The sequence below is a fragment of the Notamacropus eugenii genome, chromosome 2 (assembly GCF_028372415.1).
Source record: "Notamacropus eugenii isolate mMacEug1 chromosome 2, mMacEug1.pri_v2, whole genome shotgun sequence".
In the NCBI taxonomy this organism is placed as follows: domain Eukaryota; kingdom Metazoa; phylum Chordata; class Mammalia; order Diprotodontia; family Macropodidae; genus Notamacropus; species Notamacropus eugenii.
This window is the reverse complement of record NC_092873.1, coordinates 525,190,268-525,210,746: the sequence shown is the minus strand read 5'-3', so window position 1 is coordinate 525,210,746 and position 20,479 is coordinate 525,190,268. Positions and strand designations below refer to the sequence as shown.

The following is a 20,479-nucleotide window of genomic DNA, read 5'->3' as shown; positions in this document are numbered from 1 at the left end:
AAGCTGCTTCATTTTCATTGGAGAATCAGAGAGAGGCACCTAAATGCTCATCTGTCCACTGCTCCCTCTCCCATAGACTCTTTGAGATCTCTCCCTGCCATCATGGGACTGGCCCTCGGACTAGAGCTTCTCTGCTTTTACTTAGCATATTATTGGAGAGCAACAACAAAAGGAAAACAAATACCTACAGACTGAAGACTTCAGAAAAATGGATAGAATGAGTTTTAGAAGGGCCTTTCTCCTAATGGAAGATTTTCTACAAGTCACACTAAATTTGAGCTTGCCTTTGAAATCAGACTTTTTGTATAGGTCTACTGCCCCCCTCTGGTTTTAACTGGTATTTGTGGTTACTTTAAACTATTGAAACCACTAAATAAGAGTAATAATAATAGCTAATAATATTTAACATTTATAGATGTGCTAGGCACTGTGCAATTATTATCTTACTCAATCTCATTTCATATGGAAGAGTGAATGAAAACAGCATGTCCCAAAAGTCTTAGTGCAGTTTCAAAGCTATTGAGGCTTTGCTAAGACTTTTGGGATACCCTGTGTATTATCTTCATATCAGCGCTGCCCTTTGGATTCACGAGATCATAGAATTTACAAGGAACACTGGACATTATATGATCCAATTCTTGTACTTTACAAATGATGAAAACAAGAAGTGACTTGCTTCTCATGTGGTATTTATGGACAGTTACCCTTATTAGGTAAATAGACTCCTTTGGGGGGGGCCCAAGATTGAGAATCCTAAAAAGAATTTCATTCTGTTCTGCTCTACCAAGGTCCTGGTGTGATGCAAAGTATGTCAATATCACAGAATCACAGAAATTCAAAATTGGAAGACACATTGGCGGCTGTCGAGTACAGCCTGAACCTGAACAAGAATGCCATTCACTGGCCCTGAAAAGTGACCCTCCATCCTTTGAGAACTTTACGGACCTAGCACTTAGGCTCTGGTACAGAGGAGGTGCTTATTGACTTGGCTGACACCATTGTGGTTCTGTCTTCTGGACACTTTCCAGTTTGTCAACCTCCTTCTACATGAATAGTCTAACTCTCTTAAAGCAATCTATGGTCACACATGAACTCTTTTGGTACTCCATCATACTAGTGACTCAAAATCCCAACATTCCTCATTTAAAGCAAAATAAAGAGTATATGACTTAATTCTAGGCTCCCTTTTAAATCTATGAATGTTTTCTGGCAGAGTACTGTCTATCCATGGATCTCCCATGAAGTTGATTTTTTTAGACCCAAGTATAAGACTACATTGATCCCCCCCCCCAACTGTGAGTTTCCTCCCTCCTTGTTTTGTGTTTAACTACCATATATTTATTTTGTATAGGCACACATATACATACATGTTGTCTCCCCAAAGAGAAGGTAAGGTCCCTGAGGGCAGGGATTGTTTCATTCTGTATATTTTTATCTCCAGTACCTAGTGTATCCAGAGCACTTAACAAATGCTTGTTCAGTGGTCAATCAATCCTAATAATTTCATCTTAGGTTCCACCCAACGTTGTAAGCTGTCAAGATCATTTCAGATCCTGAGCGTTACCATATGTGTTAAAGTTTCCTCCCAGTTTTGTATCATCTGCAAATATGATAACATGTTATCTCTGCCTTCATAAAAGTAACTGATAATATTGTTAAAGAGCACAGGGTCAAGCAGGGAACTCTGTTGTGTCACTTTCCTTATAGCCTTGATTGGGTTGCATTTTTTGTAGTTGGTAGACTATGAAGGTGTATCTAATTAAGAATACAATTCAAATTCTGCCAGATTTCTGGGGATGACATTTTCAATTCTATTAAATTCAACAAGGTCTTTCCTCCTCCTCTCCTCTTCACTTTTTTCTTTCTCCTCTCTTCTCTCTTTTTTCTCCTTCCTTCTCTCTCTCTCTCTCTCTCTCTCTCTCTCTCTCTCTCTCTCTCTCTCTCTCTCTCTCTCTCTCTCTCTCTCTCCTTCTTTTGTAACCAACAAATGGAAAAGGTTACTTAATGGAATAGGGTTGGTCTCAAAACCAAGAAGTCCTGACACATATTGTTTGTTTGACTCTGGGTAACTCACAACCTCCTAGGGATCTAGGCAACTCTCTGAGCTGGTACATTGCTAAATGGGGCTGACTTACATTGGTAAAGTGAAATTTCATATTGGGAATTCCTTTTAACAATGGGTCTAGTCCCTACACCTAGATATTCCAATCTGAGACAGGGGGTTGGCTTAGATGATCTAGAAGTTTCCTTCCAATATAAGACTACATGACTTTATTGTCATGACAAAGAGCAGTAGTAAACTGCATGGTGTTCATTTATATGCTTGGCGTTCCTACTTTTTTAACCTGCATTTCAGAGATATGCTGTTACCTTAGCAACTGTGGAAGATGATCTCAGTGGAGACAAACTGATATTTCTGCTCTAAAGATAAAATGCAGCCATGTTCCTTCTCTATTCAAAATGGATACCTGTCCAGTATCTTAATCAGTGATTGCACGCCCTCATCACTCTACCAAACTCCAAATAACAAAAATAACAATTTTTATCCAGGATAAGGACAACAACACAAGTTATGGAATCACAACATAGCTTCTAAACACTGTTGTTCAATTGTTTTTTAGTTATATCTGACTCTCTGTAACCCTATTTGGGATTTTCTTTGCAAAGATATCGGAGTAGTTTGCCATTTTCTTCTCCAGCTCATTTTACAGATGAAGAAACTGAGTCAAACAGGGTAAAGTGACTTGCCTGGGGTCACACAACTAATATGTGTCTGAGGCCATATTTGAACTCGGGAAGATGAGTCTTCCTGACTCCAGGTACAGCACTATTCACTGCAGGGCCACCTCGCTGTCTGAATGTCAATTGATGCTAAAACACTGATTAGCATGAAGATGTAGGCTAGGGCACAGGCAAAGGTGGATTTAATCTGAGGTAGCCTGAATTCCACTATTTTGTTCTTATCCACCACTGAAATAATTTGAAAAGCCTTGTATGTCTAAGATGAAACATTTAAGTAAGCCCCTCCACTTATTCCCACCAAGGGGGAAGAAATTTCAAACAAATAGGCACTGGGTAGGACTCATTGATTAAAAACTGTAGCGCCCATGAATCATGGAATTGGGGAGGCAGATTTCTATTACAAATAGGACAGGACCCCTTTGATGTAACGTGATCTCTTCCTTGGAAAGAAAACACCATCTCTTGTGACCTGAGCTGGCAGAGCTTAGACTACTACATGGCAGTATGTCCAATTATCCAGAGGACAGAGGTGAGCAGACCAAGATCCTGGTAATAAGGAACACTGTTAGGAGCATGTGACCTGAAGAGGACTTTAGTCAAAAGTGGATCTCGAGGCACAAGACTTTGGAGGCTGTTTTCTCTTGAGCACCGCTCCTTGAAGAGGGCGATAGGAGAGGCATTTTGGGTCCCTGTCTCTGTCTTGCTTCTTTTCCCCCAGATAATGGAATATTTGGGGGCACTGGGGCTCCTCACCTTCTCTGTAAGAAATAGTAGACAGAAGACTACTTTTCTGATGGTTCAAAGATCAAACAATCTCTCTTTATCTGTCTATCTCTACCCTGGAAGTTGGGAAATTTGTACGGCCTCATGCCAAGATCAGCTCAACTGGGCCCAGAAGTGATAACCATTAACAATTGCTTTTCATTAATAATTAGGTAACTAGGTGGCAAAGTGGATGAAGAATTGAATCTAGAGTTAAGGAAGGATTAAGTTCAAATGCCCCTTCAGACACTTCTTAGCCGTGTGACCCTGACCAAGTCATTTAATTTCTGTCTGCCTCCATTTCCTCATCTGTATGATGCATACATTAGGCACCTAATAAATGCTTCCTTCATCCCTTCCTCTCCATCTCTTTCTTTTATTTATCCATCCATATTTCTAGCTATTTTTATTTCAATATCTATCTGTCTCCTCTTCACTAAGACCTCAGCCTACTCTCAATCATAAAATTAAGCCAGTTAGCATTGATTAAGTGCCTACTGTGTGCCAGGCACTGTACTAAGTCCTAGAGATACAAAGAAAGGCAAAAACAGACATTGTCTTCTAAGAGCTCACTGTCTAATGGCAGTGACAACATGTGAACAACGCTGTACCAACAGAATCTCTACAGGGTAAGCTGGAGATAGTCTCAGAGGGAAGGTATTTGCAGTGAGAATTGGGCCAGGCTTCTTTGAAGAAGGTAGGATTTGAGCTAAGCTTTCAAAGAAGTCAGGAGTCAGGGGTGAGAAGGGAGCCTGCCAAGCCTGGAAGAGAGTCAGAGAAAATGCAGCAGCAGCAGCAGCTGGCAGGGAAGGGGCCTGCTAACCCCTCACTTTACAAAGGAAGGGTTGGGGGCACAGAGGGACCCAGAGACTTGCCCAAGGTGGCATGGGAATAAGTAGCTGACTCAACTGGTTGGTGCTCAGCATTCCCGTAACTGAGCAACATGGTGTTATTCAGCTAAGGGTGCTTTCCAGGTACTGGGGGTGGCGGTGGGTGGAATATCTATCCATATCATTAAGGGATTAGAACAGCCTGTCTTCCAGACCTGTTTATCTTTAGATCTCCACGCAAAATGTCCTTCATATTTGTTTCTGCATAGATAGCTTTTGCTTGTATGCTATAAGCTCAAAACCTAATTTGTCAGCAATCTTGAGGAATTTTCACAAAGCTTTTGTATCCAAATGGGAAATATACACCAAGCCTGCATCTGGAAATCTAGAAAGAGGTGGAATAGCAGAGGGGGTTAGGAAACATTGGGTTCAAATTAAGCCCCAGACAATGACTAGCCATGTGACCACAGGAAAGTTGCTTAGTCTCTCAGACTTGGTTTCTTCTTGTGTAAAATGGGGATAATCATCTTTATACTACCATAGTCTCTCCCCTATTAGACTGTAAGCTCCCCCAAGATAGGGATTGCCTTTCTTGGTATCCTCAATGCTTAGCAAAGGGCTTTATACAATGGAGTTCAGAACCATCCTTGACTCCAGACTGTCCTTCACACAATACATAAAGTAAACTGCACCATCTTGTAGTCTCTGCTAACTGACTCCTATTATCTATTATCCTTTCACCCAGCCACCAGATTCATTCAAACCCACACCTACTTCAAAGGCCTTTCTTCCTCCAGTCTCTCCTTGATCCAGTTCATTCTATATACTTCTCCCAAAATGACTTGAGGCAGCATAGTGGCACAATGGATAGTGTTGGACCCCATATCAGGAAGACCTGAGTTCAAATCCTGCCTCTGATCCTTTCTAGCTATGTGACTCTGGGCAAGTCACTTCACCACTATTTGCCTCAGTTTCCTCATCTGTAATCTGGAGATCACAATAGTACCAAATTCCCAGGGTTGTTGAGAATAAAATGAGTAAAGTACGTTGCAAACCTTATTACTATCATTGTTGCTACTTACAAGCCTGACTAGGTCACTCCCCTATTCTACACGCTCCAGTGATTCCCTATTGCCTCCATGTTTAAACATAAGCTCCTCTGTTGAATGTTTAAAGTCCTTCACAGCCCATTCCCAACTGTCTTCCCAGCCTCAATGGACATGACTTCTCTCACATATTTGACAGTCCAACTGAACTAGCCTTTCTGTTCCTCAGACAAGATCCTCCACCTGCACCTCTGCACCTTTGCACTGGCTTTCCCTCATGCCTAGAATGCCATCCCTTCTCATTTCCACATCATAGAATCCCTCCCTTCCTTCAAGACACAACTTGAGATTGACTTTCTACATGAAGCCTTTCCTGATTCCTCTACTACTACTGACATCTCCCCTTCGAAGCCACCCTGTATTTATTTTTTCTATACTTATCTATTCAGAGGCTGCCTCCCCTGATAGAATGTAAGATTCTTGAGATCAGGAATACTTTCCTTCCCAGTGCCTGGCACATAGTAGGTGCTTAATAAATGCTTTAAATTACTAAACCTTTATTAAGCACTTTCTTATTCATTCATTAGCATCCCATTTTACAGATGAATGACTCAGAAGACTCAGAAAGTTTCAGTGACTTGCTCAAGATCTCAAACCTAAAAAATAAGTGACAAAGCTAGAATGAGAAGCCAGGTCACTGTACACCAATTCCAGTACTCCTTCAACCGCCCAAGGATTCTGGAAAGTTCCAAGGAGTCAGACACAAGGACACTTTTCTTCTCCATTCAATAATTTTATTTCCTTTAGAAGTTGCCCATTCAAAGGATTATATATTTAAAGCTAGAAGGGACATTAGGGTCATCTGGTCTAGAGTTTCTTGACCTAATGGTGTAGACTCAATGGGAGTAGGGATAGCTTTAAGGATCATCTATGAAGTTGAGTGGGAAAAATTACATCTTTATTTCAATAGAATTAATTTTTCTTCTTTCCTTCCTTCCTTCCTTCCTTCCTTCCTTCCTTCCTTCCTTCCTTCCTTCCTTCCTTCCTTCCTTCCTTCCTTCCTTCCTTCCTTCTTCATTCCTTTCCAAAAGAGGTTAAAATTCCTGAACTCCAATCTCATTTTATAGATGAGGAACTCGAGGGGAAGTATCTTTGACAGGGTCATACCAGTAAAAATTGCAAAGTAGGGAATCTATGGCCCCAACATGTGTCTGTCCAGTGCCTCTTCTTTTATTTCCTATGTAAGACTTCCCATATCATGATTCCCCATACGTGTACCTTGCTCCAGCTTAAAGCTATTGCATCTACTCATGGTTTTCACTGTTTCCTTGTATTTAAATAAGAAGCCCTCATTCATTGAGATCTAAAGAGTCTTTTTGGCAGGCTGAAAAATGCCCCAGAAATGAAAGTGTTACCTGGAAGAATGAACTGTGTGGCTGATTGTAACCACATAGCCAGCTCCTCCAACATCCAAGTATGGACCAGTCAAAGAAATCAGCCCAGGGTTAGCCACTGCATGCAGATACCTAAGAAAGACCAAGAGAAGGCACAGCATGTTCATGTTCTCCAAAGTTTCTGATTTTTGAAACATACTTCTAACACAGTACTCCTAGATCACCAAAGGCATGTAATAAATATTCTTTAAATGAAAATGTGTGTCATTAGACATATGAAATACTGATTTTGACTTCATGGAATAAAAGAAGATGGAAGGGACTGCTGAGATCAGTGAGCTCAACTCCTCATCTTACAGATGAGCAAACTGAGGTCCAAGGAACTAATGTAACTTATTCAAAGTCACACAGGAGATATGCAACAAAGGTGTTATTTGAAGCAAGCTACATCAACCTCCTTCCAAAGATCATAAACCCATGTGGAAAGTATTTTTGATTTCATCATTAAGGGCTCAAAAATGCAAAATTTTGATTTCAACAGTTTCTAAGTCTATGGATAAACAGCAAGCACTGCCCACTATAAAAAATACACATAGAATACAAATGCTTTTGATATAAAAATGGCCTCAGTAAAGATAACTCTTAGTATTTTATGGAAATTCTAAGAATTTTAGAGTAGAATTCTTGTTCCTACTTATGCTAAGCTATAAATCTTACCTATGGTACCCTAAAGTACATGAAAGTTATTGGATCTTGTTTGTAAATATGTTGTCAAACCCTGTGATTGTCCCACATTCTGACTTCTGCCCTTCTCTATTGGTCAGGAGGCTCTGACATTTCCCCTTTTTTTTTAAAGGCAGCCTAAGCCCTACACTTTTCTGAAAGGAAGGGAAAGCTTCAAATTACAATGGATGCTGCTAATTTACAGATAGAAGGAGGTTAGGTAAAGGAAGAAAAAGGAATGACTAGATTAAAAAAAAGTTCAAGCACTTGCCACCTATGGAAAAGGATGAGAGGCTAGGAAGGGCCAGTTCCCAAAGGAGTTTATCAATCCTATTTGTCTTCTACAGAATTTCCCTGCAGCCTCCATGGATTAGCTTTTGCCATTTAAAAGTAATACCCATAAGAGCAATGCCCACATGGAAGAGGGCATTTTTGAGTTTACAGGAGGCAATCTTAACCTATGTGATAGCCAGAATGGTATTTTGGGGAGACTAGGCAATGGGAACTGAGATTTGCTAATTCAAAACATGCAAAGCGGGTTTTGTTAATTCCAGATATGCTGATGATTCTATTACTTTAAACAGACATGGTTCCATTAAATTAATTATAAAGACTGGGCTCTGTTCATTTTAACTATGCTGACAATTCTGTTAATTTCAGTTACAAAGATACAGTTCTATTAATTTCAGCTATAAAGACTTGGGTTCTGTTAATTTCATCTATATAGACTGAGTTCTCTATGATAACTTGGTTCTGTTAATCCAGCTATGACTGGGTTCTGTTAATTTCAGCTACTTAGATAAATCTATTAATTTTAGCTGCAGAGATACATTTTTATTAATTTCATCTATGATCTGTTAATTTCAGCAAATTTGGTGGTTTTTCTAATTTTAGCTATGCAGACTGGGTTCTGTTAATTTCGGTTATTTTGACAGATGTGTTCATTTCAGCTGTATAGACTAAGTTCTATTAATTCCCATTATGATAACTAGGTTCTTTTAATTTAGACTAATTTGACAGTTTTGCTAATTTCAGCTGTACAGACTGGGTTCTGTTCATTTCAGCTATGTAGCCTGGGCCCTAGTGATATCTAGTATACAGATGGGTACTGTGAATTTCATCTATTTTCATTATAGAGAAGTATCTAGAAAAGTATCAATACAATTGGCATCAGGAATAGAAACCTAAAGGAAGAACTTTAAAAATATGGTTTGAATTGAAATATGTTGTGGAGAATAAATGAAGACATTTGTAGCATGGAAATGTTTGTGAATAGGTAAAACAGAGCAACTTCTTCCACAGAGTTTGAAAATACTATGCTTCCATTAATGACAAATTAAAACCTCTTCAAAAAAATATATTTTTTACTGCCATCAGTCTCTTCCTTTAAGGTAAATCACTCAGGGTATTTTATTTTGTCTCTGTTTAATATCTCTCAAGAAATGGGCAGGGGGGACCCTCTGATCATGGAACTCCCTAAAACTTACCATTGTCTCCTAGTGGGATCAAATGCTTTGTCCATGAGTGAGCCAGGATAAATTCTGAGGACTCCATTGGGCGTTGCTATGTAACGGCGGACAATGTAAGTATTCAGGCTACTCATTTCCATTTGTGTCATCCATTCATCTGTGACGTGACTGGTAGCCATTACTTCATTTCTGACAGAGAACTGTGAGACAAAGGTGGGGGGGCATAGCAGGGATCCTTTAAGACTCACATTTTTTTTTAAAATTAGATAGTAAACTGCTGGCAGGGCTTCCCAAAGACCCAGCACAGAGAATCCAAACCCAATTACTTCTTTAAAGCCATCTCACACCAGATGGGCGCAGCCAAACTTGAACAAAGATTGATTACAAATTAAATATATTTCAGTGAATATAAGCATAGCCAAAAGTTTGTCCTCTCTAGGACTGGGCCCTTGAAGAAAAATCTACATCTCATCTCATTAAAAAAAACAAATCTCATCTTTGCTTTTTTGGGATCTTGGATCATCTTTCCCTAACCACAGACAGCAGGGATGCTTCACATCTTTCCCCTGGGAAAGTGAGGGCCTCCAAAGACTTTACTGCCCTCTGTTTCACACTCAGCTCTCCCCCTTTCTCCACCCTTGAAAACCTATGGTGCATCAGAAGCCTGAAAAGGATTCTTTAGCTAGTCGGCAGGGCTTCCTAATCCATCAGAGGAGTCCCCACTGATCAGCTGTGGCCAAGTCATATGCTGTCTACCATCATTCCTCCAGCTGAGAGGCATGGCCTGGGCCCAGAGTTCCCACACTGTAGGATCACTGCCTCAGGCTTGGAGGCCACCCCCAGGGATGTGCATCCCTAAACAATCCACAGACAAGTGCTTACTTTCAGCCCAGGGTTAGCGATGAGGCGGGTGTTGTCACTCAGGTAGGCGGTGTAGTGTTCTACCATGCGCTTGGTCTCTGGTTGGCTCAGATGCTCATAAGGGGAAGAAAAACTGCCTGCAGATAGCATAACAGTGGGACTTTCTGAAAGACACCCATGTAAAAAAAGAATTAAAATCCACTAAATTTTCATTCAAATCCTGAAGAGTCAAGAGTCACTCAGTCCATTTTCTGTTGTATTTCAGTATTATCTCCCATCATGCCCCCTTTAAGAATCCTATACACCAGTCAAACTAGATGATGGATCATCACCACTATACTCTTCCTACCGCTCATTTTTCTACCTCCATGTTTTTGCCCATACGGTTCCCTCCTCCTGGAATGTGCTCTCCACAGCTAATAGCTTGTCAAATTCTTACCTGTCCTTTAAAAACCACCTTAAGTAGTATTTCCTATCCTCCCCAATGGGACATAGTTTTCTCTTCACCTTTGCCTTTTAGAATCCACTCAGGGCCCAATAAGGCTGCCACCTTCTCTAACCATTTGGTTCTTAAATTTCCCTCCCTCCTTCTCATCAAATGAGATAATATTTCTTAAAGTGTCTAACAGTGCCGAGCACTTTAAATTCCCTTCTCTTCCTCAATCACTGCATTTAAAAATATATATATGGCTTTTTTCTTCATCTATGAATGTGCTATCTCTTCTGGTAGAGTGTAAACCCTTGAGGGCCTTTTTTGTCTTTCTTTGTATCCTAGGTGCTCAGTAAAGAGCCTGGTGAGGAAACATCCTTTATCAATGGAGATAGGCATCTGCTTGGAGAATTTAATAAATGGATGGTGATTGGCTGGCTAGCTGACTAAGCAGTGTAGATTCCTGTTCCAAGGAAGCCCTGTTAGATCAGCTTCTTTCTTTCTTTTTCCAATCTTCCAGAATCAGGGATTCCACCTGTGGAATTCCATGAGTCTCCACCAACACAGATCACATCTTGGTCAATGGTCTTTCAGAACTACCAGATGGATCACCCTCTTGTCCAACTACTGATAGGACTTCGTGCACTTAGGAAGCAGCTCCTCCATCACTAGGCCTTCACAGCCACCTCTGACTCAGAGCCTTCCCATGAGCAAACCAGTTGGAGCTCGTGCTTTGCCACCATGGGCTGGGACAACCCAGGGGCATCACCACTCCCAAACGTGGCACCTGAGGAAGACTGGGAGATGTTTTTCTAAAATGAAAACATCCCAACAAAATCAACACATCTAATCCAGGACAACTAGCATTTCTTGAGCACCTACTATGCATAAAGCACCAAGTGTGGCTCTGGAAATATAAAAACAAAGGAAATTTGCATCCTCTGGGATGAAGGGAGGTCTGCTGTATGTAAACAGATCAGCGCACACATGGTGCAGGATATTTTGAGAAGAAGAGAGAACATAAATAGGGAACCAAGAAAAGACCCATGAGCTGGGACTCAAAGGGAGCATGGCATTCTGAGAGGTGGGGCTAAGAAGGGAGACAGCCTATGAAAAATCTCAGAAGTGAGAGATGAATCTCCACCTTGGGAGAACTCTGTATTTGATGGGTAAAGCCATGACTTGATTCCCTGTGAGACCTAGGATAAGGCACTTGAGGTATATGAGCCTCAGCTTCCTTCCCTGAAAAATGAGGGAGTTGAATCTGATGACTTGCTTTTACCTCTAAATCTATCAGAATATGATGAAATGATCTTATTGCTTTGCATGTCAACACACAAACCACTTTACCACCCTAGGCCTCAGTTTCCTTATCTGCAAAATGAGAAGATTGGACTAGACGGCTTTATTTCCTATGTAAAATTTTACAAAGTCACTCCATCTCTCTGGGCCTCAGTTCATCTCTAAGATAAGGAATGGCAGCTGGGTGGTGCAATGGATAGAGCTCTGAGCTTAGAGTCAGGAAGATCAAAGTTCAAATCTGGCTTCACACACTAACTGGTAAGATGCTGAACAAATCACTTTACCCTGTTTGCCTCAGTTTCCTCATCTGCAAAATGAACTACAGAAAAAAATGACAAACCATTCCAATATCTTTGCTAAAAAAAGACCCAAATGGAATCACAGAGAGTCAGACACAACTGAAATGACTGAACACCACCACCACCATCAACAACAAGTTCTTCTACATGACCTTTGAAGTTTCTTTGTGACTCTACTCAATAAACCCTTACTGAGTATCTATTGTGGGGGAAACCAGGAATAAACAACAAGAAGTCTATGCCCTGAGCTCTGCTCACAGCACATCCTCAATGATAGTTTGGTAAAAGGAACAGCAGTAGAACTTGGGGAGCCTCCCAGGGCATTACCTAGGGTAGAGAGCTGCTTGAAATGGAGGCAAGCACTGGGCTGGCCCAGCAGGTCCAGTCGATGGTAGAGCAGCTTGCTGCTGGGCACTGTGTTCAGGTTCTTCAGCTGTCTGACAGGCACTTCAGGCTGGATCACTACGATGCACAGGATGAAGGAGGTGTCCTGCACCTGAAAGCAATGCCAAAGACACAAGATCAATGACACGACAGCTGCAGTGGCAAACTGGTGTCTTTTCCATGTTGTTGGCTCTCCTTTCCTGTGGGGAGGGATGGGAAGAAATATCTTTGGACAGAGCCCTGGTCTTGAAGGCAAGGAGACCCAGGTTCAAAGCCTCAATTACTAGCTGAGCAAATCATGAACCTGGTTGTGCCTCAGTTTTGTCATCTGAAAAATAAGAATAACACCTACCTCACAGAGTGGTTATGAAGATCAAATGTAGTAGGACACCTAAAACTGCGTATGATGAGTAGGCAATGGACTTGGAGTCTGGATGTCCAGAGTTCGAATCCTGCCTTAGACACTTAGTAGCTCATGCACAGTCTCACTGAATCACAGTTTCCTCATCTACATAATGGATTCATAACAGTACCGATGTTCCAAGGTTGTTAGGAGGACTGAATAAGATAATATGTAGAAAATACTTTGCAAACCTTAAAGTTCTATAGAAATGTGGACCACTGTTACTACTACTACTACTACTACTACTACTACTACTACTACTGCTACTACTACTACTACTACTATTGCTACTACTACTGCTACTACTAGTAGTACTACTACTGCTAGGTTGTTGGGATGAAATGAATGAAAGACTGTAAAATACTTTGTCAGTCTCAAAGTACTGTAACATATCAGTTGTTATTATTATTATTTATATGATGAAGAGACAAGGCCTAGAAAATAATGTGAGAAAATGTTAAGTGGACAGGTATCATGGTCCACTCCTGATTTTCCACATTAAAAGAGGTAAAATTGGAAAAAAATCAATTTGCTTTGGGAATATATTTTTAGGGGAAGATTGGGTGGGGTGGGGGGAATCAATCCCAAATCCGGGCAAGTGTGATTAGGAAGCTTTCGCTAAGGTTTGTCACTGGTGTGTTCTCTCCATCACAAGTTCTCTCCTCCTCCCACTTTTGACTGGGACAAAGAGCATCCTCTCCCAGTCCAGTGAAAAGCACTGGACTTAAGGACCCAGGCCTCACTATCTCTGCTTGCTCACATTTTGTATGGGAATGGGAATGGGAATGGGTAGGGAACACACTGTGGGGACACAAGTAGGGGGAAGGGTTTGGGGAGTGAGGAAAGAGAATGAATGGTTTTGGTTTCAAGCCAGATGCATGGTTTGACCCAATTTAATTCCAAAATGGAGATCTCCAAGGCCCCTTCTGGGTCTCAATCTCATGATATGTAAAAATAAGGGAGTCTTACAGGAACATCACATTACCTTGGTGACTGCCCAAATTTGGGCCTCATCTATAAAATGTCATGAATTAATAACAACATTAATAACTAAAACAAAATTTAAGCAAAGCCATCATGCAAGACAGCAGAAAGAGCAGTGGGTTTGGAACCAGAGGACCAAGGTCCAAATTCTAAATCTTCCATTACTGCCTGTGGTATCTTTGGCAAACTACTAAACCTCTCTGTTTGGCCCTCAGTCTGCTCATCTGCAGTGATAATGGAGCAATAGAATGGATGTTCCCCATGGTCCCACTGGCTCTAAATTTTTGCTTCTCTTCATTCCCGAGGTGGGGTGGGGGAGAACCTCTAAATGGAAGCTGAGTTTTGTTTCTGTCTATCTGGAAGTCTGTAGAACTCACCTCTCCTGGCTTCTTAATTTTACAGATAAGGAAACTGAAGCCTAGAGGAGTAAATCCATCCAAGGTCCCACAGGTAGTTAAGTAAGGAGAGAACTAGGGTTCAACCATGGGTCTGGTGATTGTTTAGCCAGGCTTTTCCTTACACAAGGATTCCTTTTAAGAGACACCTGAATGACCTCTTATCTGGTGGGTTGTAGGAGAGTGTCTTTTTCAGAGACAGGCAGATGGGCTGGACTGTCAGATACCTCCCAGACTTGAGATTTGGGGATAATCATGGAGGGAAGGGCATCATAACTCAATGTAATTCTGCTTTCTCCAAACCTCATGGTCTCATCTACAAAGGGGAGATACATCTGCTTCTACTACTCTACTTCCCTCTCCTGGGTTTGTGGAGGGGATTCAATGAGACTATGCATTCAGGCAGTGCTGGACCTGCATTCAAAGGACCTGGGTTCAAATCCCACCTCTGAAATGTGGTACCTGTAGGACCTGGGCCCCAAGTCACTCAACCTTTCCTTGTCTCAGTTTCCCCAACTATAAAATGAGATGCCCTCTGAGGTCTCTTCCAACTCTAGATATTTGGCCTTATAATCCTGGATATAACACTTTGAAAACCTTAAAATGCTATCTTAATGTCAGATATTAACCTTCCTTAGAATAAAATCTGCTAGCACTTACATAATACTTTTAGTGACAAAATATGTTATAAAAACTATTTCATTTTATCATTGAAGCAACCCTGGGAAGTAGGTGCTATCATTATCCCCATCTTACAGGTGAGGAAACTGAGGCAGACAGTGATTAGGTGACCAGGATCACATAACAACTAAGTGTCTAAAGCTAGATTTGAACTCAGATCTTTCTAACAATAGAGTCATAATTGAATAACAAAAAGTATGCTTGTCAACAAATTTACTACATAACATTGTAGCAAAGTTTTGTGACACCATCAGGAAGGTAGCCTGAGATGGGACAGCTTCCTTGCTTCACTAGTTTGCCCACTTGCTGGGTATCCTGGACGAAATCATGCCTGTGTAATTGCAATTAAAATTAGAATTCTAACTAGCAAGGCTCCAGAGAGCAAATCCATCCCTAGGACACATCATCCCAGATTTTTCCAGTACATTCAGAGAGGCTTTGGCTACATGATGGCCTTAAAGTTTTCAAGCTGTTAACTTAAGTTCATGGGTTTTATACACATACACATACACACACACACACACACACACACACACACCGTGTGTATACATAACATGAATTTATATATGTGTGTGTATATACAATATGTATGAGTTTATATAGGTGTGTGTATTATATATGTACACACATATAAACATAAGTATGGGTTTTGTATATGTGTGTACATAGAAAGAGAGATAATACACACATATGTACAAAATATATGAGCTTACATATATGTGTGTGTCTATGTATCTCTCTCTCTATCTCAAAGTTACCTTGTTTAAATGCCTCCCATAAGCCCCCAGTAGCTGTTATGTTTTCTGGCCCAGGCCTCAGTCAGTCATTTCTGATCTAAGCTCAATCTGCCTGACTCTCATGCAGTGACATCCCTTTCTTCAGAGCTCCATGTAAGGGCTCAGACTTGTCCACAAATCAGTCAGAAGGCTCAACGCACGTTTTTTCTTGCTAATGAGTAGAGAGAATTTCTTTTTTGTTTCTTTATTAGAAGTTGCCCACTTTTTTTTTCCTTCTTAATCTTCCACTTCAGTTTCATCTGTCAAATGGGACAATTATAGACAAGTTGGTGCTTGCCTTAGAAGGGATGAAAGCAGAGTTGGCCCATGTGACCAGAGGCAGTGGGGAGAATACAAGACAGTCACATTTACAAAGCACCCCTTCCCCCTTTACAATGGAATACCTAATTAGTCACAGTATTGAATTGGGGGCAGCGAGATGGTGAACAGGGCACCTGGATGGGGGTCAAGAAGCCTCCTTTTCCTGAGTTCAAATATGGCCTCAGACACCTACTAGCTGTGTGAACCTGGGTGAGTCACTTAAACCTCTACGTGCCCCAGTTTCCTCATCTGTAAAATGAGTTGGAGAAGGAAATGGCACATCACTCCAGCATCTTTGCCAAGAAAACCCCATAAATGGGGTCATGAGGAGTTGGATAAGACTAAGATGCCCAAACAACAACAACTTCTCCCATTAGTAAGCAAGATCCTTCTGGGCAGGCGCAGTTCCTTTTGGCTTACGTTTGTATCCTCAGGGCTAAACATCATGCCTGCTCAGAGTCAGTGCTTAATAACAGTTGTAGCCTGTCACCATTCTGGGTTTTAGTTTCCTCACCGGAAATATGGAGCTACCCGCAGTACCAGCCTTTTAGGTTTGTAGAGAGGATGCAAAACATCAATGTACACAAAGTGTTTTCAGTAGTAACTGCATAAAAGCAAAAGCTATTACTGTCTTATTTTTATCCAAATAAGATATGGATAGAAGCTGTGGATCGGAAAAGGATCTAGGGGTTTTAGTGGACTACAAGCTCAGTTTGAGTCAGAGGAGGGATTGGCTGTGAACATGTTCCTGTGAGTTTAGGGTGGATTAGAAGGTCGAGCTTTCAGGAATGGGGGAAGGTGAAGGCTCCATTGTCTTCTGCCTTTGACAGGCCTCATGTGAAATACTAGGTTCAATTCTAGGCACGCTCAACTAAAGAAGACACTTACAATCTTGAGAGAGCCCAGAGGAAGGTAATGAGGAAGAGGAATGACCTCAAGTTCATGTCAAATGAAGATAATTGGAAGGAAATGAGCATGTTTAGTCTGGAGATGATTCAGCCTGGGTTAGACAGGGCAGCTACTTTCAAGTACTTGAAGGGCCATCATGGAAAAGAGAGACTGTCTCTCAGCTTCCCCTGGCTTCCAGGGCATGTTTATCCTGGAGAAAAGAAGACTCAGGCAAGCTATGTTCAGGTCCCAGAAGGGTCCTCATGTGGAAGTCTATCACAAGTCCTGTTTGGCCCCAGAGGGTAGGACGAGGAGAGGTAGGGGGAATCCGCCACGGACCAGTGAGGCATTGATGATGGCCATCCCAGAGAGAGGTGGGCTCTCCAAAGGTGCTCAGTGCTCCTTCAAGGAGACGGTGGACAGTCACTTGCTGGGTATGTTATGGTGGGGATTCCTTTTGTGTGTGGATTAGCCTGGATGCCTGGTAACCTTCCTTTACATCTAAAATTTGGTGATTCTGTGAAGCCTCACAACTAACTGTGTGATCCCAGGCAAGTCACTGAATATCTCTGAGAAGGGAGTTCACAATACCAGGCTAATTAACTCATAGGGTTGATGTAAAGTTCAATCAATCACCCCATATCCATTCACTGTGACACTAGGCTACATGGTTAATGTGTGTAACACACTTTAAAAACTTTAAAGTCTACAAAAACTTCAGTTATTATTACTCAAATAGATGAAGGAGTTCTAGTATTGGAACTCCCTCCAGCAATACATATTGCAACCCGTCTATAACAATAGTTAAGTCCTAGGGAATTACTAGAGGGCAAATGGGGGTTAAGGGTCATAGGGCAATTGAGTGTCTGAGACAGGGCTTGACATCGGCTCCAAGACCATCATTCTGTCCAGAGGAACCATGTTGTGTCCATCAGTTATTACTTAGGTAATAACTGGGTGTTATACATCATTCATCCAGCAGCTATTAAGTACTTAACTATTGGTACTGGGGATACATACAGAGACATGGAAAAATGGAACCATTCCTATACTCATTCACTCATTCAATAATCAGTCATTCATTAGCATTTATTAAGCTCCTACTATGTGCCAGACACTGTGTTTAGTGTTAGAGATACAAAGATGAAAAAGAAACAGTTCCGGCTCACAAGGACATCATATAGTAACAACAAAGATGGCAACTTATGATGACAATGGTGATGATCTATTAAGACCTGAAAATACAAAGTAGCGGCAGGTCAATTTACTTAACATCCCATCACCAGTTCTGCCAAAACCTGGTCCCTAGAACGCAAGCAGTGTGTCTACTTCCCTTTTCCCGTCCCCCACACACTCACCATCTTCCAAGCATAGCTGACATTATATGCTTCTTTTCCAGTTTCTCGAAGTTTGTTTATATGCCAAGACAGCGATGAGTTCACAGGGACTGTAATAATCTGGCTGCCTAGAGGGAGGCTATGCAGGCAAATAGAATTAAGTACTTCAGGCAAAATAGAAAATTAAGCATTTAATTAAAGAAAGGGAAGAAGCTGTGAGTCAATAACCCCGCCCGATGTTTTTAAAACACTGGGGATCCTCACTTAGGAAGGAGATAATGGGCTGTTGAAATGCAGCAAAGGCAGCCATCCTATTTATTTTGCATGGAAAATACCATTTACTTCATTCTCCCTTTCCCCTAATTGGTCAGTGAGTTCTAACCAGTCAGCTCAAAGAGGCATCTTTCTGCATGTGACCCTCTGCTCTGCTACCCATGTGATCCCAGGCAACCTCTTTAGGTCTATAAAGTGAGAGGTTAGACTCGGTGCCCACGAAGTTCCCTTCTAGTTCAAACTCTAGATCTAGGATCCAAAGAAAGAGGGAAGATGGTATGCAGCTGTGAATAATTAGAGTATCCCTCTGGTCATTTCTGGGACAGCTAGGTGGTGCAGTGGATAGAGCACTGGTCTGGGAATTATGAAGACTCCTCTTCCTAAATTTAATCTGGCCTCAGACACTTACTAGCTGTATGACTCTGGGCAAGTCACTTCACCCTGTTTATCTCAGTTTCCTCAACTGTAAAATGAGCTGGAGAAGGAAATGGTGAACTCCTCTAGTCTTTTAACTATAAAACCCCAAATGGGGTCACGAAGAGTCAGCCACAACTGAACAATAACAACCAAAACTGTTCTTTTCTAAGGCCCATGATGCTCAGTCTGTCACCAACTTAACCCCTTCCCTAGCGGCATTTTTCCACTCATTCTTTTCATGATGATGCCCATCACATTTAACAGTGGAAGTGAATGTGAAGGATTTGCTTAACAGAAACTTCCTTTTCTTGGTCCTCTTCCTACAACACACTTGTTAACTAAGGAATCGGTGGATTCCCAAACATTTGGCCACATTGAGGAGGAAAATATGGCAATTGCTGCACTACATTTTCATTATAATAATGTAAGCTGTTTATTTCTAAGTTCTATTGATGATTTGAAAATATCAAGGTCATTTCTCAAGTTCACATACCCACCCATAGAACCCTCTCTGGTAGTGGCAAGATTCATTTAAGCAAAGCAGATTGGTGCATTGGCCATGCCTGACAGAGCATTCCCCATTCTGCACCTGAAGTCCAGGGCCTCTCTATGGAGTGGGGGAGAAGACAACACCTGTTCTGTTTCCCTGTTGGTTGTCTGGAGACCAGGCTGCTCACTGCCTCCATCTGAGTTCTGATGACCTCTGGGGTCATTTTCTTTTCTATCATTTTAGTCACTGTGGACGTTAACAACCTTCATGCATATGACTCATCTGGGTCTTTTATCTGAGAAAATGCTTCACAGACCATTCACTTCTCCTTACCTTAGAATATTCTGCCGAACCAGCTCAAATTTGGGGATATTTTCATAATGAATGATGTCAGTGTGAAGAGGGGGTTCTGACAATAAGTAGGGCCTTGTCAGTGATGGATGCATAAGAGTGTAGCCTGGAATAAGAAAGAATAAAGAGAGAAGCAGCAGAAATTACTCTGGGCATACTTTCTATGGACTGCTCTGTGTCGATTGGGATCACGCCACTCCCCCACACCAGAATGTAAGCTACTGGGGGAGTGGGATCCCCTCAATGTTCTTCCAGTCACAGTTGGGGAACTACTTGTTAATAATCTTAGAGAAGAGATTCTTATCCATAAAGGGACACACACACACACACACACGCACACATACACACACACACAACAAAAATAAACTATATTCTTACTAACATGCCAAATGTAAATACAGTAAAAATAACCCCAAACTCTAAATAACAGAACTATATAATTTTACATAAAACCCTCTCTTTTTTTTAGAATAATGAAATATCTGTGATTGTTGATGACATTCATAATAAAAAAGGAAATGAAAAGAGAAAGAATTCTTGTTCAGGTATGGGTTGACTTTAATGGTCACAGAGACTTTTCCAAATCTGAAATGGTTTCATTTTTGTCTTTGAGCCTAGCACATAGTAGACGCTGAATGAATGCTTGTCATTTTGATGAATGAATGAACAAATGAATGAGTGAAAGTCACAAAACACATCTGGTAAGAAATCTGGGCTTCAGTGAGATGCACATAGTTAATGGTGTTCAACTCCCAAGATTGAGGGTTATTGAGAAGCCCAAATATGATAATGTCTATATAGTCTTTTTAACTTTCAAGTGTTATGTAAATACTAATTGTTATTAATAATGGTAACACAAAACACACAGGCTTTATCTCAGGCAATTAATCAAACACCCAACCAGAGTTTATTGAAGCACCT

General features: G+C 41.2%; 1 protein-coding gene across 1 annotated transcript in view; it reads right to left on the bottom strand.

Moving 5' to 3' along the window:
* Nucleotides 1–20,479, bottom strand: part of CACHD1 (cache domain containing 1) — a 248,813-nt gene that overhangs the window by 25,809 nt on the left and 202,525 nt on the right. Inside the window, exons 11-16 of the mRNA XM_072649735.1 lie at nt 19,541–19,664; nt 18,049–18,166; nt 12,186–12,354; nt 9,849–9,991; nt 8,985–9,166; nt 6,796–6,906 (exon numbers count right to left, since the gene is read on the bottom strand). Coding sequence (XP_072505836.1) covers nt 6,796–6,906; nt 8,985–9,166; nt 9,849–9,991; nt 12,186–12,354; nt 18,049–18,166; nt 19,541–19,664 — 847 coding nt within the window. The remainder of the gene's footprint in view (nt 1–6,795; nt 6,907–8,984; nt 9,167–9,848; nt 9,992–12,185; nt 12,355–18,048; nt 18,167–19,540; nt 19,665–20,479) is intronic.